The sequence below is a fragment of the Capsicum annuum genome, chromosome 5, assembly GCF_002878395.1.
Source record: "Capsicum annuum cultivar UCD-10X-F1 chromosome 5, UCD10Xv1.1, whole genome shotgun sequence".
NCBI classification, from domain to species: Eukaryota; Viridiplantae; Streptophyta; class Magnoliopsida; order Solanales; family Solanaceae; genus Capsicum; species Capsicum annuum.
In genome coordinates this window covers 159,215,594-159,227,031 of record NC_061115.1, presented here as the reverse complement: position 1 = coordinate 159,227,031, position 11,438 = coordinate 159,215,594, and the positions used below count along the sequence as shown (strand labels likewise).

Here is an 11,438-nt window from a genome sequence, read left to right as displayed (position 1 = left end):
GTTTTATCCTTATTTATGTTATATACATAAATATCTATATTACTTGTATCTTCTATCTATCTATCTATCTATCTATCTATATATCTATCTATCTATATATATATATATATATATGCACTATTTATTCACAATTCAGTGATTCACAAAGTATTAATCTATTCAGGGCAACAAAGGAACAATATAAAGCCGGGTATTATCCTATTAGAAAGCTTGAAGTATTTTGTAGCTTCCAACAATTAGGATTTAGTTTTTTTTCGAACTAACATTCAGTTCAAGTTTGAAGATTCTTATAAACTAAAATGCATTGCGTAGGATTTTGACGGTAAATAAGCTTTCATTTTTTTATGTTAGTTGTTACTATTTCTATTTTATGAATATTTTCTTATTGGTTAAATCGAAAACCGAATAGTTAAGGACCAAAAACCGATAAACCGAAATCGATAAGAAAATATCTTATTGGTTGGTTATTGATTTTACATATTTAAAAATCGAAAATCGATAAATCGAATCAATAACACATAAAATCGAACCGAACCAACCGATGTACATCCCTATTTACATCATATTAATATTTCTTCTAATTTATGACAAGCATTTTGGTTCATGTAAATTTAGAAATGGTGACAAATATTTAAAAACAGGAGAGGTACATTCTAGCATTTCACTTGAGCAATACTTAATTAAAGGGCTGCAAAAGTCATGCACGCATGCATGCAATGCAACAACGGGAGACTCCGGAACCACATTAGTGAGGGATATTTCCCTTTTTTTTTTTTAGGTTTTCCCAGTTGGGCTGGATTCTTATATTCGTGATCGAATATTCCTCTCTCTAACTAATCAGTGTGTGTGGGTAAGAAGTTAAAAAGGGTCTTAAATCAAGTTGCAAAGAAATTTCAGTCTTGATCGGATATACAACACCAAAAGTACTTATATAATTAGCTTTCAAAAAAAAAAAATAACCAAAAACTAGAGCCGATTTATTTGACCGGTCATCAAGTTAAGAGGAAAATGAAGACACTTCTTCTATGATCTTATCAGTTTCCCTGCTTACTATTTAAGCTACTAATTATCGTTCCATTTTAAAATAGTCAGGCATTTTTTTAAAGAGCTAAATAATATAAATATTGATTAATATTTTAAGATATATTTTTAATTATATTAAAAAAAAATATTGCAACTTATGATAAATTTCATGTAGTTTTTAGATATTTAAATTTTAATTTTAAAATATTTAATTAATTTAATTTAATTTAATTTTAAAAATTAATCAACTTGACTCTAAAAAAATGAAACAGGTGAATTATTTTGAGACGGGGGAGAATAAATAAGATCTTTTTTCTATTTCTTTTATCGAATATAGGAAAAAATCTGCTATAAATACCTTGCTCATTCTGCTACCAAGAAAAAGTATCTTACTCATTGTCTTCCCTAAATTCTCTAAAACACCTTGCTTCCAACCATTATTACTGCACACTTGTGTACGTCAAAATTTCCAGGGGATTAGAATGGGTTCAAAGATGAGTAAAAACAATAATGTAGTTTTGTCTAAGCTGGTTACTAACGAACAACATGGCGAAAACTCGCCATATTTTGATGGGTGGAAAGCATATGATAACGATCCTTTCCACCTCATGAATAATCCCAATGGAGTTATTCAAATGGGTCTTGCTGAAAATCAGGTCTAATTTGCTACTTTTTCACTCTGTATTATTCTTGTTATTTCCTTTAAATAATGTATTATTTTACGTTAAAAGTTCTGTTTTGGGTAGCTTACTGGGTACTTGATTGGTATACTTGTTGGTGTGGGTAAAATTCCCACATTGCTCGGCGATGGAGTGGCGATATGCTTACGTGGACTTTGGCAATTCTCCCTCATGAGCTAGCTTTAGTGTTGAGTTAGACTCAGTGTCATATCTTTTCGATACTTATAAGATAATTCTTATCTGAACCTGTTTTTTTTGGTTTTGTTTTGGGCATGCAGCTTCCTGTTTACAAGATTGAAGAGTGGATTAAGAGAAATCCAAAAGCTTCCATTTGCACAACTGAAGGGATTGAATCTTTTAGGAGAATTGCCAACTTCCAGGATTATCATGGCTTGCCTGAATTCACAAGTGTAAGTTTTGCTCTTAATTTTTTATTATTATTTATTATTCCTACTATATATACACACAATTCCGTTGTAGTGGCCGTGAAAGTCTCTATGAGCAAGTTTGTAAGTTTACATTTACTTGGAACATCTCACAAGGGATCTTAGCAGCTCATCGTTGGTTGGCTAGTAGAACTTTCACCTTATTGGTGAGGGATCTATTATCGAACTAGTAATTCATTCCTCCATAATGGTCCTTCATGTATGAGGGTTGGAATATAATTTTGGTCCTTCATAGTAATAATCCTTAATGTATGCAAAACGTTCATCATTTTGGCTCATCACTCTCTTCTTCTTGCTTGCTCTGCCTTCCTCTCTGCTTCTCACATTTTTCACTCATTAAGGACTATTTTTATCAAGGACCAAAATATTAATCCCAACCTTCATACATGAAGGACTTGTCAAAACATATTTATGATTGTTTTTGATGTGTCAAATTGTTTTACTTTGACGTTATTGAGAGAAAGGAAATTAAAAGAAATGTTGATGAGCTTATTTTGTTTGTGCAGGGAATAGCAAAATTTATGGAAAAAACAAGAAATGGTAGGGTTAAGTTTGATCCAAAACGTGTAGTAATGGCTGGTGGAGCTACTGGAGCTAACGAGAATCTCATCCGATGTTTGGCTGATCCCGGAAATGCTTTTTTAGTCCCCACACCCTATTACCCTGGGTAGGTATCCCCAAAGCACAGCCACAATTTCAAATTTGGGGTTTCTGAAAAATAAATTACACCGGATAAAATTGATAGTATTGAAAAATGATATTCCCTAAATTTCATTTTATAGATTTTTTTTCATTTTTTGTGAGTCAATTTAATTATGTTTTAAAAGCTAATATAGATTAAATTAACTTAATTTTTTAAATTAAAATTTAGATATTAAAAAATTATATAAAAAAAATACTACTTATAAATTACCATTTTTTTTTTCAATTTAATTAAGAAATATATCTTAGAATGTTAGCAAAAATTTATATCGAGTACTCTAAAAAAAAAAAAAAGCGTATAAAAAAAAAAAGGAAGTAATAAATTTATGTTGATTTACTAAAATGGACATGCAAGAGCAAAGTGAAATGAACTATGATGAGAGTATATTTCGACACTAAATCTATTGATGTTGACCTTCCATAAATGAATCCACCTTTTCACTCCTTATCAAAGACCAAAGTACGTTGTACGTCTCCAACTCATATTCCTGCGAATCCATGGAATTTATCACTTATTACTTTTACAACTTTTTCTTGCCCGTTCACAATAAATTCCTATTCATCTTTTAAGATATTAAAGGTAAAGAATGTAGATTTATTTTCTACCTCAAGTTTTGTTACTCTAATATAAAAAAGTGCGTGCCTGTTAATATTTTTGAAGTTATGCTCTGTCTAGGAGCGGATCTATATAAAAGGATTAGGGTGTCACGGCATCCGTACTTCTCAAATGAAACTCGCTTGGCACCCACAATATTAAAGAAGCTAGTGGTCGAAATGGCTGGGTTTTGTTGGGTTCAATATGTATGAAAAGTGTGAATGAAAATGGAGGAAAAATAGTGGAGAGAAAGAGAGACATCAAAATAGAAAGTGTACTCTTTTAAGGGAAAGTTCACTAATTCTTCCACATTGATGGGAGAAGGGGATTTTGAAGTGTTTATAATAAGAAGCACTTACTCCACATGGATAGTGAGGCAAGAACAAGGTGGTGCCTCGTGCCGCCGTTGGTGTCGGTCACTCGCTCGGTTTGGCTTCAGCTTTGGCTTGGACAAATTTTATTTGACCGTAATAATTTTTTTTCTGTATTTTTGATCCTCCATTTATACGCATGCATACAGTGGCGGAAACATTTTTCAGAAAGGTTACACCTTTTAAGTGAACCATTGCCACCTTTCAGAAGAGACACCTGATGGCTATAAAAACCTGCTTTCATCCAAAGGTTTTGGTACGAAAATTTTTTCTGAAAAATACAAACTCTTCTTGTCTTAAAAAACTATTCTGTGTGATCAATCAAATCGTTGAGTGAGTTCTTTGAATCCAACAATTTGAGGTACCCCTATTGTTCGGATTGAAGATCATTTTATCCTGGGAGAAAGATTCTATAACCTCGGGTACAGTGAGAGGAATTATTCCTTAAGGACACTCCGTGAAGTCGGGGGACTTGAGCTTAAAAATTCTGTTTCATTTTTTTTTTCTTGAAATTTAACATACTTCTTGGATAGATTATTTATAATCTTGTGTTGAAGGTGTTAAGGAACTTCGTCGGGGGACTTGATCTTAAAAATTCTGTTTCATCTTTTTTTTTTTCTTGAAATTTAACGTACTTCTTGGATAGATTATTTATAATCTTGTGTTGAAGGTGTTAAGGAACTTCATAAGTGTTCTTGTTTATACATGAACTAGTGTTGAAGTTGTTGTTGCATTTATATAGATTCTTCTACCCGAAACATTGAAAATAATAGGTTTTACTCCAGCACTATACTTTCTGCTTTCTCTTTAAAAAAGAAGTTGTGGCTATGAAGAATAGAACCTTGAACTCTTCTAACAAAATACTTGACAATACCAACTAGACAAGTCTTCATGTTGTACCAACTTTTGTTGATATATATAATTATAGTTTACTTTGTGAACATTGATTTCACTATCCTAAAATATCGTACAGAGTATACGTTATTATTCAAAATAAGGTGGCACCTGGAACTTCCAAATCCTGGATCCGCCTCTGGCTTCATCTATCTTTTTTCTTACATCACATGAACAACCAAATACTTCGTCTATTCCAAAATAATTGAATTGTTGGGATATGACACATCCCTAAAGACATTTTTTTAGGACATATATTGTAGGTTACTTTCCACTATTACCCTTTTAATTATTCTTAAATAACTCTCATAGAAAATGTTAAGTACTTAAGAACCTCATTAAATTAAAGGGTAAAATTAGAAGAAATCTCCAACATGTCTCTTGAAGAATGAACAATTTATTTATTTTGGACATTAAAAAATAGCTCAGCAATACAGTTATTTTGAAACGGAGAGAGTATATGATATCAATGCAGTAATGTAATAATAAATCACCTTATTATCATTTTTTTTAATTTTAACTTTAAAAATTAGTCGAATTAGATCTCGAAAAAACAAAAAGCGCTACATAAATTGGAACGTCATTTTAATTTTGTATTTGCTTCTTAATAAGAGTTTAAGTTATATACGTTAACATATCTTATATAGTGATCCATATTTGCAAATTAGTGCAGATTCAATAGGGACCTAAGGTGGAGAACTGGGGTAGAGCTTCTACCCATTTCATGCAACAGCTCCAACAATTTCAAGATTACTATAGAAGATGTCAAAGAGGCATATAAAAAAGCCCAACAAACAAAAATCAAAGTCAAAGGCTTGATTTTGACAAATCCTTCTAATCCATTAGGCACCGTTTTGGACAGGGAGACACTGATAAACCTCTTGACCTTCACTTACGAACACAACATCCATCTCGTTTGCGACGAAATCTATGCTGGCACTGTGTTTGATGCTCCAGAATTCGTCAGCGTCGCTGAAATTATCAATGATGACAAAATTCGTATTAATAAAGATTTGGTACATATTGTGTCTAGTCTTTCCAAAGACCTGGGTTTTCCTGGATTCCGAGTGGGAATAGTATATTCATTCAATGATGATGTCGTCAATAATGCTAGAAAAATGTCGAGCTTTGGTCTTGTTTCCGCTCAGACACAACATTTGTTGGCTTCCATGCTGTCTGATGATGAATTCATTGGAAAGTTTCTCATTGAAAACCCCAGGAGGTTAGAGGAAAGGCATGAGAAATTCACCGGCGGACTCGAAGAAATCGGAATAAAGTGCTTAAAAAGCAATGCAGGACTTTATTGCTGGGCGGATTTGCGGCCGCTGCTGAAAGAACCAACACTTGATGCTGAGTTGTCTCTATGGAAACGGATCATAAGCAACGCCAAGCTCAATGTCTCACCTGGATCTTCTTTTAATTGCCCTGAGGCAGGATGGTTTCGAATCTGTTTTGCGAATATCGATGATGAAACTGTGGAGATCGCCCTTTCTAGGATTCAAATGTTTGTGGATGCTAATAACAAGGTCAACGAAAGGGGACTCATCAAGAACGCATTAGTGAAAAAGGAATGATTTACGAATTGACTTCTCGAACAAAAGAAGTACAATGAAAACTGTTATGAGTTTGAATATGTTGTCTCTTAATTCTCTGTTTCCTCGCTCGGCTCTTGTTCGAGCGAGGAGACACAATTAATACAAGTAAAGTTAGAAATGTATAAAATGAGAAGAAATTGAAGTGTTTGTCATTGTTCTTTTGTGATAAATAATAGATGAAAAATGTTTGTGCCCCGGAGATGCCCAATGATTTGTCTTATAGTATTGTTTAATTTGATCAGTGCAAATGTTTATTTCCCCTAAAAAGAATGAAACATATAATCTCGCCAGTCGTCAAGTCATTCTAGGCAATTGATTTAGCTAGCTTTGTATATACGTTGTTTAATTATTCACAAGCTCATCGGACTGAAAAGACTTGTACTTTTGCTGAATTCACGAAGGAAAATTTTGGTACTATCTTTTATCTGTTCACTTGCATGTAATATTTAACTTGACAATCTAAAACTGCATACAGTGAGTGAATGTCACTACAAACTCTTGTTTGCAATTTTAACAACCTCACCTCCATTTCAATGCCATACGAACGCTTAACAGAAACAATTCAAAACCCAAAAGATATATAAAGCTTCGTACAATTAATATCAAAATAAAAATTGTATAAAATTTCTACAAAATGAAATTAGAGAAGCAAATTCAAGAAGCTGGATTCACATTAGAACGCAGTCAATGCCATTTCTGACACCCACAACTCTTTTCTTTCTCTTTTGGTAGGACACAACTTTTTTCCAAGAAAAGAAAAGAAACCAATTTTGACGAAAATGCAGCAAGTGCGATGTTTTGATGGCTTAAAGTGCTCAAATGGTATGACCTTTTTCTCCACTTAGCGAGAACTTTAATACATCAAATTGTCCTTTAAAAGTGGCCAAATGAAATATCTCAACGAATTTAGGTGGTTTTCTACTTTTCTCATATTGATTCAGGAAATTACATGTTGTAGGTCCAATAGTGGGTGACTTTGCATTTTTGACCCAAATAAAAAAAGTCTTACTAGCCTTCGTTTTAGTATAGTACAAGTACAATTTTACCCTCTACACCTCAAATATTTTTAAACTTTTCATACTCATTTGTCTCTCAAATTCTATTTTGATTTTTATTATTTTCACTTTTTTTATTTTTTTCTTTAATTTTATTTTCATGTTTTAATTCATTTGTCTCAACCTTTATTTTTTTCCTTTTTTCTCAAACATTATCTATTTCTTCATTTTTTTTGTATTTAATTCATTTGTCTCAACCTTTATTTTTTTATTTTTGGTTTTTATCATTTCTCTCTTTTTTCCCTCATTTTTCTCAAACTTTTTTTTTAATATTTTCCTCTCATTTTTATTTTTCTCAATTTTTTTAATTCTTCATTTTTTTCTTAATCTTTATTTTTTTTCTTGCCTTTTTTCTCAATCTCTCTTTTTTATTTGATCGTTTTTTTATTTTTTCTCAACTTCTATTATATTTTGCTAATAAATAAAAAATTGAATAATCTGCAAAGGAATCTTTTTTGGTGACATCAAAGGAAATTTAAGGGTATAAATTATTGTTAGGAAGCTCTCACTACTAATAAAGCTGTAAAAAGCGACAAAAAAAAAAGAGATCTCATAAATAGGTTGAAAATAAGAGACCTCGTGAGGTCACTTATTCCCTCAGTTTAATTTTTAATTTTTTTTTAAATGAAGAGACCTCATGAAGTTGGGAAATGATAAAAAAAATTCAAGACACAATATTAGGTACTTCAAGAGATCGAAAAAAAAAATGTGGAAAAAATTAATGCCAAATTTTTTTTATAAAATATAAAGCGGGTCAATAAAATTTTAAACATTGCGACCTCGTGAGGTCGCTACAATTTTAATAAATTAATATTTATTATTAATAATAGTTGCATAGCACTATTTCATTAAGTGTAAAGTAAAAAATACATTTATGTAGTAATTCTTTTATAGTTATTATTATAATTAGAAGAATAAAAATCCCAAAATTAAAAGCTCTCTAAAAACTCTCTCTCAAACCCTCTCTCAAAATTGATTAATTAAAACTCATCGGCGTACAACCAATCTCTGCATCATCGGAACAACACTAGTGCTGGTCTTACTCTCCGTTTTACCACCATCACCACCGGCGGCGGCTCTCAAACTCAATTGTGACGGCGGCTGAGCATAGTTTCGAATCGATTTATGGTAATTGATATTCGTTGTGCTTGTTCTTGTAATGCGATCTGTAAGAGCTCCTCTTCGTTATCTCTGTTAGTTGACTTTTCTTTTTAATTTTTGAAATATATTATGTAGTTTTTGAAGATTATTAAACTATACTATACTACTATTCTTATAGTAAAATTAAATGAAAAATGTGAAAAATTAGTAGATGTATGTTATTGAATTTTTGGGATGTGTGAGTTGAGAATTGTGATGATTAGTTTATTAGTAGTTTATTTTTCTGTGATTGTCTGAATCTAGAAATTTCTATAATGAGAGAATGGAAGTTTATATGGACACTAGGAATATTTAAAACCACCTATTGGCCTAAGGTTGGTTAGAATTTTGTTGAAGCTTAACATTGCAGAAGTGATGAGTTCTATTAAACAAACATGAGCTGTGCAAACAATTTGAGGCCTGAAGCCTATCCTTAATCTTTGTCCAGATCATTCTGACGTGGATATTACTGGGTCTTGGTATATTGTAGAAACGACATTTTAGATATAGCATAAGAATAAGGTTAATGCATATAACTAAAGGAGATGACTTATTTATAAGTGGTTAACTTGTCTACATAATGGATGTCTAAGAATACATGCAAAAACTTTTTCAAAATTTGAGCTTGAAGTTCCTAATACGAACACTTTACCATGGTATGAAAGAGTAATAGACTTTTGCAGAGAAATCTGGAGATAGGTATAATTATTATTTTTCCAACAATGGTATGACAAACTATTGGACCTAGAAACTAATTTAGAAGACAAAGCTATTAATGAAGTATTTGCTACAACTGGTTAGCACTACATGGAGCATGCTTGAACCAGGACAACACCATCAGAAACTCTACATGCACACACTGTAGCTAATCGTTTTACTGTTAAACACATAGTTTGGCTACGAATAACCCTTTGAGTCTATAAATCTAAAATTACAAATCAAGAAAGTATTGTTATTGCGTAAGTTCGTACGTACTCTTCACCTAAGAACTTTGTGTGATTAACTTAACTAGCTAATAGACACTTGAAAACACACGCAAAAATATTGTGCTCGGTTGGAACAAGCCATAGTTTGATTGTCTAAAACAAAATTTGTTGGCAAGATTAAGGATATAAGCAATTTGACTTTGTCAATATGAAGAAGAAATCAGAGTCACATACTGATGTGGTTATAGAAAGTAGCTATATATTGAAAGCTGGTCACAATTCATAAGAAGACTTAATTTGTTGTCTCTCTCCCTGCTCTTCTTTCTTTATTTTCTCCTATGTCTGCACCAACAACATAATTAAGGCAGCATCTACATAAATTTGATGACAGAAGTCGATTTGACATTGTTCTAATAGATGATATAATTAGTGCCTTTACTGGTGGTTTCTTTCTATATGTGATGCTATATTTGTGCTCTCTTTGACACATATACTTACCTTTTTTCGTGGTGGTGGTGGGACTTATATGTTGGGCTTTCACTTATTCATTGTTAAAAGACAGTTCTTTGTTTCTTTTAAGTTGCAGCAACGGATGCTTCCAAGTGATGTCATTTCCCTATAAGTTTAATACCAATAACTTGTTCAGTATTTTCTTGTGATATCCTTATCTTTTATTCGACATTAAGATCATGAAGACCATATGGCCTTACCCTGTAAGTTTAATACTAGTAACTTGTTCAGTATTTTCTTGTGATATCCTTATCTTCTATTCGACTTTAATACCATGAAGACCATACACACATTTAGATATATTTTTTTTAGAAACATGTCTAGATATCTTACTACTTTAATTGCTGACAAGAGGAGATTGTTCCAGTGTGCAATTGCAAATGACATTTGAAATGCTTTATTATAATTACGACATAGATGCTACCATGCCACCTATTTCACACGAAGTATATGGTCAATACAGACATGTGACTGAGGATCCCAACAGTAATGAAGATAATGAGGATTATTATATGGACAATGCATCAGCACGTAGTTAAAGCTGAGTGTTGTGTAAATAATCAAAACTATGTATTTTATGGTGGTTTATTTGAATTATTAAGTGTTTTTGAATGCGTGAGACCTCTAAAATAGTCTAATCAATAGAATTATTGTATAAATAACTTGACTACTTTACTTTTTCGTTCAATTTCAAGGTACTTTAAGTTTATTTTCATTTAGTATTCATTGGATGATATATTTAGTACTTGTGTTTGTTGTTTGATTGATTGGTAGGAGCTTTTGAAGCTCAATTTAGTTTATTAGATTGTACATATTATCCAGTTGAATTAAAATGGCAGGAATCTATACAAGTGTTGTCAGTGCCATCAGATTTTTTTCATTTTTATTTTTTCCAGAAAAGAGACCTCATGAGGTTGCCATTTTCCATTTTCACTTTTCAATAAATGAACAAAAGAGACCATAGGAGGTCTCTTTTTTACAATTTTATCTTCTAGGCACTCAAACAAGAGACCACAAGAAGTCGCTTATGTTTTATATAAACTGTTTATAACAAAAATAAAGAAATAATAGTCACCTAATAAGGTGTCTTTTCGTTAAATAAATAAAAAATCAAATCAAATAGAGGCCTTATGAGGTCTCTTTTATAAAATAATAATAATTATAAAAATAGTTTTAGAGACCTCACTAGGTCTCTTTCTGGAAAATCCAAAAATAACTTAGTGACCTTGCGAGGTTGCTTTTAAGAGACTTCATGAGGTCTCTTACAAAAATCAACCTATGTTTTAGATACCATCCATTGAGGTCTCTTTTGAAGTCTCTTTTTTAGGAAAGGAGACCTCATGAGGTCTCTATTTTAGGTATCTTTTTATAGTATTTTTAGTAGTGTCTTTGGGATAAGTTTTGACCCTAAGACAAAAATTATAGAACAACTCATAAATCAAGTTACAATGTGGTAGTGTCAAGTCTTGTTTGTGGAGCATAACTTCTAGTTTGAAAATCC

The 11,438-nt window shown here is 31.8% G+C and overlaps 1 protein-coding gene across 1 annotated transcript; it reads left to right on the top strand.

Moving 5' to 3' along the window:
* The first annotated feature begins 1,424 nt into the window (after nt 1-1,424).
* LOC107844520 (1-aminocyclopropane-1-carboxylate synthase 4) lies at nt 1,425-6,492 on the top strand. Its single transcript, XM_016688920.2, has 4 exons — nt 1,425-1,679; nt 1,982-2,113; nt 2,656-2,816; nt 5,385-6,492. The coding sequence occupies exons 1-4, from the start codon at nt 1,506-1,508 to the stop codon at nt 6,283-6,285; spliced, it is 1,368 nt and encodes a 455-aa protein (XP_016544406.1). The 5' UTR covers nt 1,425-1,505; the 3' UTR covers nt 6,286-6,492.
* Nucleotides 6,493-11,438: the final 4,946 nt, after the last annotated feature.